This window comes from Chenopodium album, chromosome 15 (assembly GCF_948465745.1).
Source record: "Chenopodium album chromosome 15, dcCheAlbu1.1, whole genome shotgun sequence".
NCBI classification, from domain to species: domain Eukaryota; kingdom Viridiplantae; phylum Streptophyta; class Magnoliopsida; order Caryophyllales; family Amaranthaceae; genus Chenopodium; species Chenopodium album.
The window spans coordinates 42664387-42684488 of record NC_137848.1 but is presented as its reverse complement, the minus strand read 5'-3'; the positions used below and the strand labels follow the sequence as shown (position 1 = coordinate 42684488).

Genomic DNA, 20102 nt, shown 5'->3' with positions numbered 1-20102 from the left:
CCTCTGATCTTCTACCTCGATTTAAAATGTTTGGTTGGAAGTTGCTCCATGATGCTTTACCCCTTCTAGAAACTTTATTTTCTAAGGATATTTCGGCTAATCTAGTGTGTATTTTCTGCCACACCAAACTTGAGACTACCTCACATCTCTTTCGCGACTGTCCCTTCATTAATCCTCTTTAGCCTCCCGACCTTTTGACTTTGAATGGCAGTCTCCCGGGCTATACTTCTTTTCCTGATTGGGTGGTGGCTGTTGTTTCGTTTTATAGGCAGTCCAAGGACTTTGTTGGTCTGGTATCTTTCTTGTGGGCTATTTGGGTTATGAGGAATCATTGTATTTTCCGGCAAGCGGTGTGGTCTCCTTTTATGCTTCACCATCTTTCCCAGGAATGGATTACTAGGGCCGTGCAAGCTCGTGAATTTCAACAACACCTCCTGTCGATGGCCAGACACTCTCCTTCTCCTCCTCATGATTTGATGCCGTTGTGTCTGTAGGGTTGTGCCTCAGATCGTCTCTCATTGTCTGATCTTTGGTGGTGCTTGGCTTTGCCAGGATAACCGTGCAGGTGTTGGTTGGGTTTTTCGAGAGGTTTTGTCGGATACGGTTCTTGGAGGTTGTGCGAAGGGTCGAGTTGCTACTGCTCTACAGGCGGAATTTACAAGCTTTTCCGTGGGCACTTCGAGCTACCATTTGTCAGGATTTTCTTTGTCTTCTCATTTATACGGACCGCGCTGCTCTGGTATCCTTGTTTCAGCATTCACGTTCTACTGATATCTCCTGTTTGTGGTTATTACAGGAGATTTGGGGGATTCTTCCACGCTTTTCTGTTTGCCAACTTTGTAAGGTACCACAAAGTTGGGTTGCTCCTACATACTGGTTGGCTATCCGTGCTCGTGATCGCCATTTCCTCTGCTGGTCTTTTTAGCTTGTATTTGTTGTTTTGTTTGTTTCTTTGTTATTTCCCCCGTGTTTTAATAAGTGTTATACTTACTAAATGCGGCTATGTTTTAATAAGTGTTATACACTTTCTTTTTTGGCAAAAAGCTACATTATAATATCATATCTCTCTCCTCTCACATTCATTACTTTTCAATAAACTATTAACCCCACTATATTTTTTTTTTCAATTTTTCAATACTCCAACAACCCCACTTACCTCTTATTTTATTTAAATCAATTAAATTGCCTAAAACTATGTGTCGATCAAATTGTAACACTTATTAAAACACGGAGGGAGTATTGATCTTTGTAAAAAAAAAAAAAAACTTTGAATTTTTAAAATATCTTGCTTGATTTTCATTTTCGAAGTGTGTTGAGTTTTGTTTGAGTGGGGTGGGGCCTAGGGGGATGGTTTGCATGGGTATGGTTTTCGGGGATAGTGGGGCTAGTTTTGGGAAGTTGGGACCATAAGTGGGCTGGTTTTGAGTGGGTGGGAAGTGTGATTTTGGCCTTTTCGGTGGTTAAGTGAAATTTGAGGAGGTTTGGATTAGCTATGGGTGGTTATATACAACTTCTAGGATTGCACTTTATCCACTCAAACTTTTACAATGAGTAAATATCTTTTTTATGTGTTATTCCTTTTGTTCCTTTTGTTTTTTACATTTGATATTATGTGCGGTTGTTACAAAAATATATAAAGTAGAGACATGTTAACATTAATTCAATGATTGAGAGTACAATCTATCTAAATCTATATATATACTACGTATTTTCGATTTTTTTTAGTTGCAACTTTGGGGTATTATTTGAGAGATATAAAATATTTCAAAGTTGCAACTAAAAAAAAATCGAAGGTAGTATTTTAAAACTCAATGTGACTCGCCATGTGTCACCATTAGTAAACAGATGATGTGGTACCATGCCATATAATTAAAGATTACTATTATTCATTAAACAAAAAATAACAATTATTAGCATTAATATTTGAACCCATAACCTCATGTTCATTATACTTCAATAAACTTGGCAATCGGATCATTCGGGTCGGGTCAAGTTCGGGTCAGCAAATGTTCGGGTCGGGTCGATTCGGGTTTCAAAGTTCGGGTCGTGTCTATACGGGTTAGGTCAATTCGGGTCGGGTCAATTTTTAGGATTAATTTTCGGGTCAATTTTGGGTCGGGTCAATTTCGAGTCGAGTCAATTCGGGTCGGGTCTATTCGGGTCAAGTTTGTGTCGGGTCACCAAAATAAATTCACTTACAAAAATAGTTGGAAAAATAAAGTAAAGTTAAAAAAATATAAAAAAATCGTGAATACCTATTACTTAGGAAAGAAAGAAGCTCTAAACTAAGTAATTCACCATTTCACCCTATTCACTTTAGGATTCGGGTCAATTCGGGTCGGGTCGATTAATTCGGGTTAAAATCGGGTCAGGTCACTTCGGGTTTCGGGTCAAGTTCGGGTTTTGGGTCAATTTCAGGTCAGGTCATTCGGGTTGGGTCACTTCGGGTCATCGGGTCATGTTCGGGTCAACTCCATTTCGGGTCGGGTTCGGGTTCGGGTTGGGTTAGTTCGGGTTCGGGTCATTTTCGGGTCAACTTTCGGTTTACGGGTTGGATCACTCGGGTCGGGTCAGGATGGCCAGGTCTATACTTCAACTATTCCAATGGCACGTCTTATGTTTATAATGTTTTGTTAAAAAGATTTAATCATATTCATAAAACTTAAAGATTTAATGTTTAATTTTATACATTAAAACCTATAGCTTTTTTAAATATGTAACCCAATGTATTGTACTTTTTAACCTAATTTTTTTTTTCTATAATTATTGAATAACATTTTGATTATTCTCAAAGGTCAATCTAAGTTGAAGTGCCCCGAGGAATATGACAAGTTTGTTTGTGCCGAAATAACTCCTGTAACCAGTCCAATGCTACATAAGATAGTAATTCGACATATGATGCATGGACCTTGTGGTCATTTGAATCCACAATGTGCGTGTATGCGTATGAATGGTAATAAATCCTTGTGTAAATATAGCTATCCAAAAGCCTTCTCAGCAGAAACAACAACTAATGATGAAGGGTTCCCAACTTATAGGAGGAGGAACACTGGTGAAACAGTTACAGTGAGAGGTGCACAGCTTGACAACTGATGGGTTATTCCTTATAATCCCTACCTTTCAGTTTTGTTTGACTGCCACATAAATGTAGAGGTTTGTTCAACAATTAAAGCTGTTAAATATTTGTACAAATATGTATACAAGGGCCATGACAAAATTTCATACAATGTTATACCTGTTAATGGTGACTCAGTGGATGAGATTAAACAATTCCAGTCAGGGAGGTGGGTTTCCCCATGTGAAGCTGCATGGAGACTATTTGCGTTTGATCTGTTTGAGATGCATCCTCCTGTGCTGCTTTTACAAGTGCATCTTCCTAATCAGCAAACTCTGCAGCTGCATCTGCATGAATAGTTAAATGTTGTTGTGTCGAATCAAAACGACATCGTATTATGCTGACTGAATTTTTTGCGATGAATGCTGCTGTGCCTGGCGAAACTTGGTACTTCTATAATGAGTTTTGTGAGCATTACACATGGGATGCATCTGCCAAAAGATGGACTGAATGGTTAGGGATAGATATCAGGTGGGTCGTTTGGCATTTGTCTTTCCAGCTGAAGGTGAACGATTTTATTTACGCTTATTGCTTCTAAATATTAAGAGTCCTGCATCAGTTGAAGCTCTGAGAACTGTCAATGGCCAGTTATGTGCAACTTTCCAAGAAGCAACTTTGAAGTTAGGCTTATTAGAGGCAGATGATTTGCCAAATCTGTGTTTGGCAAAGGCATGTGAGGTGCAGTTGCTTGATGCATTACGTCGCCTTTTTGCAACGCTGCTGGTTTATGGACAACCAAGTGACCCCAGGACTTTATGGTCTACATACTATTCATTTCTGTCCGAAGATTTCAACCATCGATTCCCAAATGAGTTGCTAAAGGTTTGACGGCTGACTATTAGAGCAGTTGAACGACATTTAGAAGCACTAGGCAGATCACTGTCAGAGTTTGGATTAGACAATGACGATGATGATGTTGATTCTGAATTTAGGCGAACAAAGGATATCATTGACGCTTTAGATGCCCCTATTCCTGCAGAATGTCTTACATGTAAAGAGTAGTTGAATATATCACAGAAAAATGCATTCAATGACATTATGCAACATGTCCTTTCAGACAAACCGGGTGATTTTTTTTATAGATGGCCCTGGAGGCACAGGAAAAACTTTTTTGTACAATGCTCTGTATGCTGAAATCCGGCTGCTAAAGAAAATTGTGTTGCCTACAGCGACATCAGGAATAGCCGCAGCAAATATTCCTTCTGGTCATACAACACACTCAAGGTTTAAAATCCTAGTTGACTCTGATGCATCATTGGCATGTGCTGTTCCAAAACAAGGCAGCTTGGCTGCATTGCTCAGAAAAACAACTTTAATCATCTGGGATGAGGCTTCTATGGCCTAGAAAGAAAATATTGAATCCTTAGATTTGTTTCTCCAAGATTTGTGTGGGAACAAGTCTTTGTTTGGTGGAAAACTTGTCGTGTTCGGTGGAGATTTTAGACAAGTTCTGCCAGTTGTACCATGTAAAACACAACGGGAGGCAGTTGAAACGAGTATTGTTACTTCGTACATATGGCCACAACTTATCAAGTTTCGCCTCACTGAAAACATCAGGGCCAGAGAAGATCCTGAGTATTGTGCTTTTTTGTTGGCCTTAGGAAATGGAGAGTTGCAACAGACTGAATCAGGATATGTTAATTTGCCGGATGAAATTGTAAAGCCTGTGCCTGTTGATGGAGATCCTGTGAAGGCGCTTATAGAAGGGACATTCCCTGAAATTGGAAAAAGTTCTTTTACCGCAGAGATTTCACAGAGCGTGCTATTCTTTCTCCATTGAATGATGATGTTGATTCTGTGAATACATATTTGATTGAACATTTCCCTGGTGAACCTGTTGTGTACAAGAGCTATGATACAATCCTTGATGACATGGGCATTCTACAAAATTTCTTAATAAGCTATGCCCTGGAGGAATGAGCCCGCACGAGTTAGTTCTCAAGAAGAACTGTCCAGTCATTTTGTTAAGGAACATATTGCCTTCATCAGGTCTATGCAATGGTACAAGGCTCATCTGCAAAAGATTTTTTCCAAATGTCATTGAGTGTGAAATTGCCATCGGTCATTATAAAGGGAAATCCCATTTTATACATAGAGTTCGTCTAAGACCTACAAGTTCGGCAGGGTATCCTTTTCAGTTTGAAAAGAAACAATTTCCTTTAAAATTGAGCTTTGCAATGACAATTAACAAGTCACAAAGGCAAGCGCTTAGCCAAGTGAGTGTTCACCTTCCATGGCTATGCTTTTCTCATGGCCAGCTTTATGTTGCCTTGTCTCGTGCTAAAAAAGCGAGCAAGATAGCTGTTCACACTGTGGTTCCTCCAGCACCATACTCACCTAATCATACTAAAAATGTTGTTTCGTATGATGTTCTTCGATTGGCTGGCATAATTGAAGGCAACTGATTTAAGCTTGTTTATTGTTCTAAGAATAATTAGGTTTGGTAAATGTTGTTCTAATTGAGGGCTGGTGATTAAACCTTTTCCAGTAGTCTTGCTTAAAGATTAATGAGGATCGGATGGGGTATAAAACACCTAAACAAGTTTACATGTGACGCGCTTTTAGTAACAAGAAAATGTGTGATAGTAATTAATTGGTACTTTGGTAGTGATGCACATTTAAAATTTAGTACATTTATAGTAGTTAAGTTATTAAAATGTAACCCTTACCATGTACATACTTAAATATGGGCTGTCTTTGAATTTTTCAAAGTTAAAAAACACCTAGGTATAGGTGCATAAATTAAAACATTTTGGCAAGAATACAATGTGATCAGAGCTATTTACATGTGATATACTTCCTTTTGAGAAAAAAAAAAACAAAAAACCAAAACATTTGACATCTTGTATTAAATGGATTTAAGATTGCTTCCACTTTATAAATTAGGCTGATTGCATTTAGTTAAAGTAACAGTAACATATATCCTCTTCCAGAAAAAAATGTACTAAGTTGCTTATATAGGTAACTTCACTATAGCTGAGATCACTGTAGGGAGTGGTCATACTCCAGAGATTACATAGGTGTGCTCATATTGGAGTGCTGTTTTGGTTGAGGGATTAATGTGTGTAAACACTTGTTTTTTACTTAAATATGCTGGATTACTTTTTTATGTTCTGTTTAATTATTTTTGATCATCAATTCAGTTCAGGTTTCTCACAATAGTTTGCTTAATTTTTGGGTTTTTGAAATTAGGATTTGATTTTCTAAATGCTTTTTGTTGCATTGTGCAAGTTCCCTTAGTTCTAGCATTGTGCATGTTAGGATGCGCTATTCAACAGTAGCTCCTACATTGATTCATTTTGTATATGCTTCAGCTGTAGTCTTACTTTGCTACTAATATGTGATAGGTATAGAGGAGTGTGAGTTATTACATCTTAATGGAATAAATATTCACAAATCTCACCAGAGTGTTTCAAGTTTATCTTCATGTGTTTTTAATTTTGTACATGTGTTCATAAATGTCTAAGACTTTGTATATTTCTGTGGGATTCCTTCTCTTGTAGCTTTTACTTTGTATATGTCAAATGTTCATGCATTAAAGCACTGCTTTTCAAGATCTTTATTTTTTGTTTACTTGGTAACAACGGCTATGTTTTAAGTGTAGTGATTTGGACAACCTACAAATTAAATATGGAGATTCAAGGGAAGTATTTGGATGAGTTAACTCCAGAGACAAACAGTTATGAGGTCAAGGTGATGGTTGTTGATAAAGGGAAGCCTCAAGTGGCTCGCAAGCTGAGACTCATGTATCAATCTTTTGTTCTTGAAGATGACAAGGTATGCAATACTTGGGAGAAGGAATTGAAAGCTCTTAAGTAACGTATTCATAGTTGCTAATCAGGATTCTGTTTAGTTTCCTTAGATGGTCTTTTAATGAATGTATTAATTTAGAGGATAAATGCCATATATAGGTACATATAAGTTGACAGTAAGAGAATACATGTCAAAAATTAATTATGTTGATGCTTTGTTATGTATTAATGTACAAAAGGTTGTGGTTTATGAATGGACAAAACTATGTGATTTGTAGTAGTTTACATACATATTGTTGATGTTTGACATATAATATAATTGAACAGAACAACAAAATGCGCTGCACTTTGTTTGGGGGAGAGCAAATTGAAGCATATGAAGATCTCATACAGCTCAAGGGACAGTATGAGATATCTAATGCTCCAGTAGTTATGTTGGATGAACCATTCCAAACCAATCCTGGTGAGCTGCCTCTACAGCTAACTGTTGATCAAAGGACTGTCATATATCCTACAAATCCTGGACGTGGTATGCTGTTGCCAGAATACTTACCTTTAGGGTCCATTCCACGCACTATAGATGAAGATAGCAAATACGGTTAGCTGTCTCTTTGTATCGTATGGTTGTTAAAGTTTGTTAATTCATTCTGTGATCACTGAGTTAATTTTGGGCTATTGTTCTTAGATGTTGTTGCTGTTATGCTATTTGTTGAAGAGCGGCCTCGTGAGGTTATCTCTGCTTCTGGAAGAATAAACACTGTTTGGGAGATAGTGATTACTGATCAGAGGTCTGGTACTTTTAGATTGATAACCAATTGTGCACTTGGCAATGTTGCAAGGTATATATTCTCAAAACACATTTACTTCAACTGTATTGACAGCAATCCCCAGCCTATCACTGTCTCGGTTTGGAATGCTCTTACTGAACAAGACTGCGAACGTCTACGTCATTGGGCTGCCAGGTTTCAAGTTGTAGGATTCACATCTCTCAGACCTGTGACTAGGAGAGGTGACCATGCATTCTTTCCTGTTAATATATGACATATAATTGATGCTGCTGTTTGTTAACATTTAAAGCTGCGTAGGTTTTGCACTTACTTCTGGAATGACCACAAGGATCATTCATAATCCCAAATGAGATAGGGCTAATGTCCTCCGCGAATGGTACATTATCTACATGATTGTCAAAATACTTGAATTGAGAGGGATTTGCTATTGAACTACTTTGTATTGGCTTTGCTCAGGTCAGAACTCTATGCAACTATGATCTTGGATAGGCAGGCTAGAGTTCTTCAAGTGATATATTCATCTAATGACATGATTCTCCTTACAATGGATGAACTCAAACTTAAGAAGGTTGTTATCCTGCTTTAGATTCAGCTCTAAACTATTATTTGTGTTCGCACATGGGAATAATTTATTAATTTCATTATGTGAATGTTAAGTAGGCATATAATGCTCTGCAAGATGAGCGCTTCTGGTTAAGGGTGACTATTCCAGATCCAGAGCTAAATCAAGTCAGTGCATACATTGGCTGCAGCACTTGCTCAAAATGGACAACTGTCCTCTTTGGAACACAATACCAGTGTTCTGTGTGTCGAAAACCAGACTGTGTGTCTACTAACAGGTAGTTTTTTCATTACTTTTTCAAGTTTAGTGTTCAGATTTTAGTGCTGATATATTTTTTGGTTGCTAAACTTATAGGGTCACTTTCACATTTGAAGCTACGGATGGAACAGGGACCATGTCATTTACTACTCTTAATGATGACACTGAAAAGTTGTTTGGAAAGACTGCCTCAGAAATTTGCTACATCAAAGAAATGGTAAATAGATTCTAAGATAATTGCAATTAGTAAGGTTATTTCTACTTTTAAGCATATGCCTCCCACTTTCTGTGCACTCCGGTTGACCTCCCATGTAATATTGTAGGTGCTTATATATGCTGGATGCTGTGTAGATTTAATAAAAACAAACTGAGTGTATGCAGTATAACCGAAGATTATGATTCCTTCTTGGAAGGATGATCAGGCAGCCTTTCAGTACATTCGGTATTTGTTACAAACAAAACCAGTGCTGATCAAGATTGGACCAACATCTGCTTTGTCCCGTGACAATGTGCTGAAGTGGCAGCTCAAAGGTTTGGAACTGGAACGTGCAGCACTTGAATCTGATGAGAGAGCTTCGTTGAATAAGATTAATGAAGAACTAACTGACCTGGTTGACTGCTCAAAAGAAAGCAAGTGTTCACAAAACAAAGAACTTGCTCTATTCTACTATGAGAAAACTGAAACAACTGAGCCTGTAGCTGTAGATACTACGCCAAAGAAAGAAATCGAGACACGAGTATTTACTGCAGAAGGCTTTACTACCGCCACAAAGAACCGTGGTCGTCTTGATGTTGGGAGTAAGCTTACTATTGACACCCCTCCAAGAAAAGAAACTCTGAAAGGTGGCTCTTCAACGATCATCTCTGATCAGTCCTAAATTATTCTATTATTCATAGTGGTGCCTTTTGATTGGTTGAAATACAGCATCCTGCACCACTAGCATCAGTGGCTTATTTAAAGCTGAGCTTCTCAATACCATGCTGAAGCAGATAGACTATCAAAATTGTTGGTGTTATGTAGTAGTGGCTATTTTTGGGTGGTTGCGAAAAACATACACAGTGTTATACGTTTTAACCAAGCACCTTATATTAAACTCTGCTAAATATTTTGGGGCGTTTTAAAGGAACATAAACAGTAGTGTATGTTCCTAGAAAACACCTGTTATCAAACTGCTTTTGCTTATGAAGTTGCCTTGATTCTGTTATATATAAATTCAGGAGATTTATATATATTTATTGTTTATTTATTAGTTATATTTTCAAGTTGTTTCTTATTAATTTTGCCTTTTACAATTATAAGGTACTGTTACCAGCTTCACATTGTCACAAATAATTGCATATCTAAACAATTTAACAGTTTAAACCCTTCCACTGCTTTCATCTTTTATAATGAATAATTACAAAGTTAAATATAATATGATTTTTCAAAAAGAATGAACAGAACAGTTGAACATACTGAGATCTAAAGAACTATTAGTCCTACTTTATGATCAACATTAAGTTAAATTCTTTTAAGATTAATTAAAGATGAACACAAACTAGTATACAAATAAATCTGATAACTATCCTACTACAAATTTAATTAGTGAAATACAACATGTGCTGTACTTTAGACTTACTCACCGCCCTCTACATTTTGTATACACTACTTACTTAAGGTAAAAAAGTGATCATAATTTGGGTAATTATTAATTAATAAATAATTACCTTTACACAGTAGTACTCTTTTTGATGTGTGCAAGTGCAAATACGTATGCAGCGCAATATATATATATATATAGTTGAAAATTATTTCCATTTAATCTATCTATATTCATTTATATGTTTGTTAAATCCCAATTTTGATCACTAGATTTATTTAATTGTCTTTTTTATATCAACAAATGATGAAAAATGTATGAAAATATACCATGAAAGTGATCTAATAGTAACATAGTACTCTCTCAGAGACCACTAAATTTGTAACTTGCTTTAAATTGTATTCTGCGACATGAAAGTGATCTAATAGTCAGCTACTTATTGCGGTTCATTACCCAAGCGTCACGAAATTACACCCCTGATAATCGTATGGTTATAAGTACGCCTAATGTATAGCCCTCATAAGTAAAAGATCTTAGAGTATTTATTTGGTCCATACTCTTTTTGTATTAGCTAAAATTGCACAAATCTGAGTACACCTAATATATATCCCTTATATAGTCATAAGGAAAAGATCTTATAGTAAATTCAACGTACACCTAACACATAGTCCTCACAACTTTAAAAAAACACCTACCAATCTACGTAATATAATGAATTGGACAAATTTCTTTACCTCAGAAGAAATGAATAGGAAAGATTTACTAAATATTTGGATAAAACAGTACACTTGGTTTAAAGATCTTGGGAAGCAACATAGTTTGCTTCTAAATTTATCTTTTGGTACATGTATTAAGAGTTGCATGTTACTATTGGTGCATTATTTTATATTCAAACAATTTATTCATACCTAACCTCACACATGTAAATATCTTATACCATTTTTTTATGAGGAAAATTATCTTATAACATAATAATCTCTTGAAGACTTATAGCAGCCATTGTTAATACCGTTTTCACCCACATTACTTGCTAAAAATAAGAAATTGTGCCAAAAACCAATCTAATTATGCTTAATCGTGGCTATAGGTTCATGGGTACCTACAACTGGTTGCTTTTACAAGTTTTCTTTTCATAATTCTATCTTTTGAGCAATTACTTTATTTTTAAAGAGATAATATTACTCTTTTTTTGACCAATTACAAAAACATTAATTTTGATTTTATTTATATTCATTCTATTATGTATATAAATAGAGTGAACTTAACTCTCGTTTTAAATAATTGTAGTAACATTTACAAAGAAAACTTGTGCTTTGCCCATGCTACTCTATTCTAATAGTCTTATTTGTGGTACCTTGCTTTTTTATGGTTCGGTAAATAACGCGCTTCGGAATGTATACAATTTGTTAGACCAATCAATCTTGACCGGAGTTAACCGAATGCAAAAATGACTTGAACTGTTTGACATAACAACTTCGATTTCCAAAATTGACTTAAGAAAACTCAATATTTGAAATGGCTTGACTAAAATGTTCTTATAATTAAGCTTTAAATGAATTAAGATCAAGATTTTTATAAAACAAAATTAATTACACATTGTAATTTTGCATTAACACCAACCTCAAAAAAAAAAAAAAAAAAAAAAAGAAAACCGTAATAATAATTAAATAAAAAAAATTATAAAAAAAAGGCTCGAATGAAATGTAATATAATCCCTGAAAACCCTAACTGTTCAAACCTCGGATTTTTTTGCGCCACCAATTTAGAGGCCTAAATGTATCGAAATACCCTATGATTTCGACACATTCAGGCCTCCAAATTGTAGTAACATTTACAATTACCCGGTGTATTTACAAAGAAAACTTTCCCAAATACACATTGCGCCACCAATTTGGAGGCCTGAAAACCCTAACTGCTCAGACCTCGGACCCAAATTTACCTTGGCCCGACCTGAACATATCGATACATAATTTACTTAAGTTTATTTTGAAATAAAATATCTTAAAGCTATTTTTTACTTACAAAGGTCAGTCTATAAGGCACATTCCTTGTTATTTTAGAATATAAATATATAGGCAAAAAAATAGGCAACCTTCCTTTTAAAGAGGAAAGTAAATAGTATTATTGTACTACCAAGCTTCCTCATTTTAAAAAACAAGAGGAAAAGTCACTGTTACTTTCACCTATTCTTGAAGATCTATTTATAAGATTAGGTGTTATGAATAGTCTTATAACTGCTTTGTTCAAATTTAAGAAAATTGACCAGATTTCATGGGATAAGAGATTGTTTAGGCACCCAAAAAAGAGGAATGTGAATGTACAGTCATTTCATTGATAGGGTGATCCAAAGTAGTCAAAGTACTGTTTGTTGAGTGTATTTGGTAGAAATCACGGTAGTTCAATTTTATCTCTGAGCTATAAATACAGCTTACCAACCAAAATGAACATAGAAATCAATTCCAGAAGTTAAAAGGTACGATTTCCTCTAACCTCTTCAGTTAATTTTAACATTTTGTTCTAATATATTGTTTCCCTGTTGTATTCATTGCTTGCCTTTTGTTCTTAAGCTTTTAATGCAATTCTTTTCATGTCTGCTATCGAATTTACTCTTACTCCACAATATAATCTTAGCATTAAGTGTGTACACCATATAATAAATGAAATTTAGTGTGTTATGTTAGAATAGAATGAATCAAATAAATGTTAGTCTGTTAATTAACTAAATTTGTCTTGCAATAAATAACTACATGCATGAATACATAAATGCAAATCAAATAATCAGACAAACTAAGATTTGTTAGTTTCTACTTTCTTATTTATTATAGCATTTACCATAAATTATATGTTACATAATCTAGAATATCTAAAGTTGTTTAGTCATATTTATATTAATTAAAGGACAGTTACCTAAAATGGTTGTTTTTATTGTAGTCTTACATGTACTTTAAACTTCTGATAAATTGTTAATTTAGCTTTGTCCATATATAAATCAATGCAATCTCCTTCGAAATTTAACTTTTGTCTTATATAAATGAATGCAGTGTGCTTACTTTGTTCATATATATATGAAAGCAATTTACTTACTTAGAAGAAACTAATCCAAGATTATTTAAAGTGGTTGCTCTTGACTAATATAGATACTTAAAGAGCTAAAAAATATGAAGCTTGAAAGCATGTCCTTAGATGAACTTACTCCACAGTCAAAGTCTTACAAAGTTAAGGTCATTGTGGTAGACAAGTGGAGGCCTCAAGTGTCTCCCAAAAAAGGAGTCAGATTTCAGAATTTCTATCTTCAAGATGATAAGGTATCCAATTATTCTTATATTATTATTGAATATATTTAAAACATTACATATAACAAAGCCGAAAGTTTTGGTTTATGCTAAATACTACAGCCTTTGAACCTTTACCTATTGCTTAATTTAGTTACAGTTGTAAATTAATTTTTCAAAACATAATATTCAATTGGAACTATGAGCATTCCTTATAATTTATAGTTTTGCTATTTAAGCATTTGATTTGTGTGTATGAAATTGCAGCTCTACTTACATGAAAATACAGCTTAGTTATGGATATGTGTACTGTGTTCCTTTTTTTTTTTACATAAATTTTGCTTGTTCCCTTATCAAAGTAGTTTATGGTTACAAAACTATTTACAGAATATAAGAATGGATCAGTAATATCTATGGCTAGGTTTCTTTTGAGTATTTTTACACTGTAGTAATTGACATTAGGCATAAAATTCTTAAAAATGATCAATTTAACTTATAAACCTTTCACACTGTCTATTTGCTGATTAATAAATCTTTATCACTTTATATTTATAGAACAACAAAATTCGTTGCACCTTATTCGGAGAACAGATTGAAGGCTTTAAACATGTCATACAGAACAAGGGGAAGTATGAGATTTCTAATGCACCTGTGTCTTTGCTGGAAGACCAATTTAAGACCGTTCCTGATGAACTTCCCTTACAAATGACCATTGATGACAAGACTGTTATTCAGAGATTGGATGTTGAGAGTGGACCTATTGTGCCAGACTATCAACCACTAGGATCAATTCCGCGTGAGATTCAGATGGCAAATATGGTACTACCTTTCAGAAATACCATGCTAATTATACTTTCCTACCATGTTTTGCAGAACTAATTTGTTTGTTCTTTTTGTTTGATGTTAGACATTGTTACCGTTGTGCTGTTTGTGGAAGAACGGTCTAGAGAAATTATCCACCATACTAGTAGAAAAAACTACGCCCGTGAGATTGTAGTTACCGATCAGAGGTCCATATATATACATCTCTGCTCTTTCCAAGTTCCCTTTAAAATTATATTTAAATCTAAGAGTCTTTACAATTTCTTATATTGGCAATGTTTTGTAGCAATGATCAACCTGTAATAGTCTCCCTTTGGAATAATCTTACTGAACAAGACTGTGAGCGCTTAATAAATTGGGCTGCAAGTTTCCAGGTTGTGGGCTTTACATCTTTGAGAACTATCACTCGAAGAGGTAATTACATATTTGTTCTATGTTATGATGCCTTTTCGTCAACACATTTACACCTTCATCACGTTAACTTTGTGCAGGTTTTGCGCTCACCTTTAGAATGTCAACTAGAATTATCCATGAACCTACAGGAGACAGGGCTAATGTCCTTAGAGAATGGTGCATTATTCATGAATTGTTAATTTAGTGTCTAAGATTTCTAAATTTCTACTCTAACTACATAAATTTGTTTTACCCAGGACAAGGACATCCTTAGCTACTTTGATGGACCGACAAGCTAGAGTTCTTAAAGTTAGGTTTCCATCCAATGAAAAAGAGCTTGTCAAAATAGCTGAATTGCAATCGAAGAAGGTTTATTCCTAAACACAAATTTATCTATCTTATTCCTTATGTTGTCACACACAAAGTATCAAGTAGAATTCATTTTGTGCTTCTTTTGCAGCCCTACAATGCACTGCAGGATGAGCGCTTCTGGATAAGAGTGACTATCCCAGATTCTAATTTGGAAAAGGTCAATGTCTATGCTGGCTGCAGCATTTGCTCAAAGCGTACCATGTCCCTGTTGGTACACCTTTTCTCTGCAGCATGTGTCAAAAACCAGAATGTGTTTCTGCTCACAGGTATACTCTTGAGAAGTAGTAATCAGCTTGTTATTAAAGGTTGCACACTAATACAAAACAACTGGTGTATTTGATAGGGTGACTTTCAAGTTTGAAGCAACAGATGGAACAAGAACTATGTCGTTTACTACCTTCAACGACGACACTGAAAAGCTATTTGGCAAGACTGCTACTGAGATTTGTAGCATCAAGAATACTGTGAGTTTGCTAAACTTATACTGAATTAAATCTGTTTTTCCTAATCTGATTGCATTGCTTCCAAATTGTATTTAAATGCTTATGGTGCACTAATAACATATTAAAAGTTCCTTGCAATTAAAAAATGCTACAAAAATGTACATACTCCAAAAGTTGCCTTCTTAAAAGACTCAAGACTATTGACAAACCAAAAACAAAAAGAGGGGAAAACAATTCACTGTCTTGATTTTGTTTACAAAAATTCTCAATTGGCATAAACAATTTACCAAGTAGAGATAAATTTCTAACTTCAGGAAATCCGATAGGGTAATTTCAGACATCTTTTACTTAATTCAAAATGATTTGAATCTTTAATGTGTTTTCGGATGTTAGCAAACTTCTAATAATCACCTTCAGTAGTCTACACTTAGTCCATAAATATTTACCCTACAATAAAAATGATTTGTTAGCTCATTTTATAACCAATTTTGATTCTCATTACTATGTTAAATGTGAGTTCAAATAGGAATGATTTAAATGTGCATGTACCTTTTTGATTTAAGACAATTCCACATACACGTAGTAACTTTCATATAGTTTGTATTAAAATCCACAACCTTTTACGGCCTACTTAATTATTAGATTGCATTTTCCTCCTGCCATTTGTAGTTATGGTGAAATTCATGGATACTTGATAATTTGCAGGTTCATATTGTCAGATACAAAGATTTCGTTTCTAACATCTTTGTAACATTTATGTCATGTCTTAGATACTTTTTGGTTTTCACCACAAAAACTCTGAACAAACATCTATATGATCTCAATACCCTTAGTTAGCTTTTTTCACTTTGAACCCTCCTTTACTCGTTCAAGTATAAAATACCAATTTCCTCTGCCTTGTTATTAGTTCATCCATTCAACCAGTTGTATTTTTTCTAAATATATATATGCACAATATTAGATAGCTAATACGCTATTTCCTACTTTACACCAGGGAAATCTTGAAGTTTTTCAGGCCATTCATTCCTTTTTGTAAACCAATCCAGTATTGGTTAAGGTTGGACCAACATTGGCTTTGTCCCGGAACAATGTGTTATAGTGGCAGTTGAAAAGCATAGAACTCGAACGTGCAGCACTAGAATAAGATGACAGAGCTTCCTTGGACAAGATGGATGATGAATTGAATGAGCTGCTAGATTCCTCAGAAGAACACAAGTACTTAGAGAGCAAGGAGCTTGCTTTGTTCTATTTTGAAAAAGAAGGTCCATTAGAAGTTGTAGCTGAGCCTAGCCCCGCAAGGAAGAAGCTCCGTACAACACTTTTCGTTGCAGATAACCTAGCTACAGACAAGCCAATACCTTTTCCAATACCATCTGTAGCAGCATATCATAATACTAAGGATAGTGGTTCTAATTCAGAAGGAAAGGCTATCACGAATGATCCACTGAAGAAAAAAGGTATTCAGGCAAGCTCTTTAGAACCCAATTCTGATCTCCTTTGAAGTATTTGACAACTTCTTATGGTGTCTTTTGCTTAGCACAAATAAAACATCCTGCGGCAGTATCACCAGTGGCTTATTTGCAGTAGATTTATGACTATCTAGCTTAATTAGCAACCATTTATATTCATGGAAGTAATGGGGTAACTGTGGTTCCTTTTGGGTGTTTTAAGAGAATGTAATTAGTAGTATCCACTTCTGCAGAACACTGTTGCAGTTGATATAACCTAAATCTCTTGAGGAGTTTTTAAGGAACATAGACAGTTATGTGTTCCTAGAAAACACCTTCCTGCTGGGATGATTATATTTAATAATAGGTAATTGAATTGTGATGTACAAAACTTATGATGGCTTATTTATATAAGTACTTTATTAGCATATTTCGCTGCCTTATGCTTCAGAATATCTCATTAGATTTACTTTACATTGTGAACTTGATCCACACCATTATTTGCTTTCAAAAAACTTAACCCCCCCTTTTTTTTGGGTACACAATTTGCTTTCAAAAACTTAACCTTAGAAATGGAATGCAGTGTTACCTATTATTACAACATGTGAAGTATTACGTTGCTTATATACATAGTTTATCATGGTCACTTTCTATTCTTCAACATAAATTCCAATCCTGTTATTGATTCATATATTTATATAAAAAGTGTGTTAAGATTTTTTAGCAAGTAACCACTAACATAATGAGTTTATTTCAATTTTGGAGTAAAAAACTCTGCCATTATGTATGGACCTTTGCACTGTCTGTTTCCAATATAAAAGCTTCCCCATAATGGAAGACTGATTAACCTACCTATATATATGAGTACTCTGACCAATTTTTTTAAGTGGTTGCCCCCTTCAATTTTGACCAAGGTAGTGACGTGGGGAAAACTATGTCGTTGAACTAATCCTCCCTACGGTCAAACAAATTTATAATCACTCAACTACCTAAATACAAGTATAGAGGTAAGTCAAGGGTCGAACCACTAGGAACGGTTATGTTCAAGTATTTCTAATTAACGCCTAAGCTAGGTCGAAGTCTAAGGTGAAAGGTAGGGCTATTCTACTTCCTAAATCAAGAATCAAACAAATGAAACACTAGGGAATGGGGATCAACATGCATTCATGATAACCAAGCTAATTAGGGAGTCAAGCAATCCAAGCAATGCAAAGACAAATAGTAGGAGCAATTAGGGGCATTCAACTAATCATCCTCACACTCTCTAACATAGATTTCTCTAGTGCTAAATAATATGAAGAAACATAATCAAATACTCAACTAATTATGATCAAATCGATATCAAGTGGTCATGTCAATCAATTCAATCATGCAATCAATGCTAGCAATCATGGTTAGCTACTCCAATCAAACTTATGCAACATGCAAACCTCTATGAATCAATTTAATCACAATACAAGAACTACTCAAATTCCCAAATCAATCTCAATCCATCAATCACACATGTTTACCCAAACCCTAGCAAGTAAACTACTCAAGAAACATGATTAAATCTACTATCAACTATAGAGAACAAGAATCAACAAAATATCAAGAACAAATACTCTAATCAAACATCAAATATCAAAATCAAACCAAACAACCATCAAATTAAACAAAGCAATTGAATGAGATAGAGTTTAGAAATGCTCATTGATAATTAAGATGATCTCCAACACAATTGTCACACTTGCATCTTCAATCTCTCAATCACCATTGAAATTCTTCACTTTCTCTCTCTAAAACTACTCCTAAGCTAGCCTAAACTAGAGAGAGAAGCTCTCAACCTAAGAGAGAGAAAACTATTCTAAAACTAAAGAATTACATGAATGAATAATAAAAGAAACCAAAAACTATATAAACAAAAGGATAAAAGAAGCTTAAAATCGTAAAAGACCCAGAAACCCGCGCCCGCGGAGAAATCGGCCGCGCCCGCGGAGAAGAACGGACACCCCGATAGCCGCGCCCGCGGCCCAAGCCCGCGCCCGCGGGGCCAAGGCCCGCGCCCTCGGGGAGCCCTCGGGACAACCGCGGGTGCTTACTGCCCAAATACGGCAGTTTTGGAGCAGCAGCAAACCCGCGCCCGCGGGTACTGTAGCCCGCGCCCGCGGCAGTTTTCCTGGGCCAACTTCAGAAGGCTGTAACTTCCGATCTAAGAATTGTATGAGGGCGTGCGACCTATCATTGGAAAGCTCTTTAAGTCTAGTTTCCAACCCAACTTGAATCACATCAATCCGATCTGTAGAACTTGAGATATGGCTGAAACAATGCACAAAGGTCATATTTGAAACTTTGCAATCCTTCGTTTTCCTTTGTTTCAAACTCAAATTCAATTCCGAAAAGTGCATATTGATGCTAGTGGGTGCTATTTTCAATTTCCATGCATATAGCCCGCGACGTACCTACAAACAACACAAAGAAACGGAGAAGCGAGAGAAATAGCCGAGAAATGAATAAAATGATAAGAAAACCATTAGAAGCATGCATTTCTCTAAACTAACACAAAATAACCCAAATCGAGCATTATTCTCTATAAACACGACACAAACGACTAAAAATGAGCATAGAAATATAAAGAAAACATAGCCTAAAAGTGCCATAAATGGCACGGATCAGGTAGCTCAGCTAACCAAATGCCTCAATCAGTCACTTTGATTACTGGACCACAGAACTAGAAAATCGTTGCTGATATTTTTTTCCACCGGAAGACACACACACACTTCTTGCACCACCGCTTTTCCAATATGCATTCACAGGAGACAATGTCTTATGTTAATAAAACCAAATATATCCTTTAGAGACAAACACTAAACTTACTACTTCGCTGTTGTTTGTGACTGCACTTTGTTGCAAGTTAATGAAAATTATTTGCACAATACCTTAAGCTAATCTACCACTGTTTTGGAATTTATTACAAATCCATGCAATTTCCTTTTATATATGTGTAATTTCAATACAAATCCGTTGTAATTGAGACTAGTGTGGCCTTCCTTATTTCTATCTCCCTCTATATTACCATAAATTCATAAATATTATCTTCCCTATATATGAAATAAATATTGTAATACTAAACTTTGCAATAGTAATCAGCATTCAATAGTAATTTGATACCAAATATAATAAGATTCACAATACAATATCAGAGCAGAGGTTCATTCAAAATCAGCACTCAGTTGTAGTGTGATATCAAACACAATAGAATTTCCACGGCAATATGTAACAATCGCACCTTCATCAACTTGTATATCATATTAATCA

The 20102-nt window shown here is 35.2% G+C and overlaps 3 protein-coding genes across 3 annotated transcripts; all 3 read left to right on the top strand.

The window, feature by feature from the left end:
• Window positions 1–3565: 3565 nt before the first annotated feature.
• Window positions 3566–4895, top strand: LOC145581214 (uncharacterized). The gene is made up of 4 exons (XM_081638263.1): window positions 3566–3854; window positions 3963–4106; window positions 4198–4373; window positions 4461–4895. Exons 1-4 carry the CDS (start codon window positions 3566–3568, stop codon window positions 4893–4895), a joined length of 1044 nt encoding a protein of 347 aa, XP_081494389.1.
• Window positions 4896–5031: 136 nt separating this feature from the next.
• Window positions 5032–5520, top strand: LOC145581213 (uncharacterized). Its single transcript, XM_081638262.1, has one exon. The coding sequence runs from the start codon at window positions 5032–5034 to the stop codon at window positions 5518–5520; it is 489 nt and encodes a 162-aa protein (XP_081494388.1).
• Window positions 5521–13213: 7693 nt separating this feature from the next.
• On the top strand, window positions 13214–15402 carry LOC145581211 (replication protein A 70 kDa DNA-binding subunit B-like). Its single transcript, XM_081638261.1, has 8 exons — window positions 13214–13360; window positions 13883–14123; window positions 14235–14337; window positions 14436–14563; window positions 14641–14719; window positions 14800–14911; window positions 15003–15180; window positions 15284–15402. The coding sequence occupies exons 1-8, from the start codon at window positions 13214–13216 to the stop codon at window positions 15400–15402; spliced, it is 1107 nt and encodes a 368-aa protein (XP_081494387.1).
• The last annotated feature ends 4700 nt before the right edge of the window (window positions 15403–20102 follow it).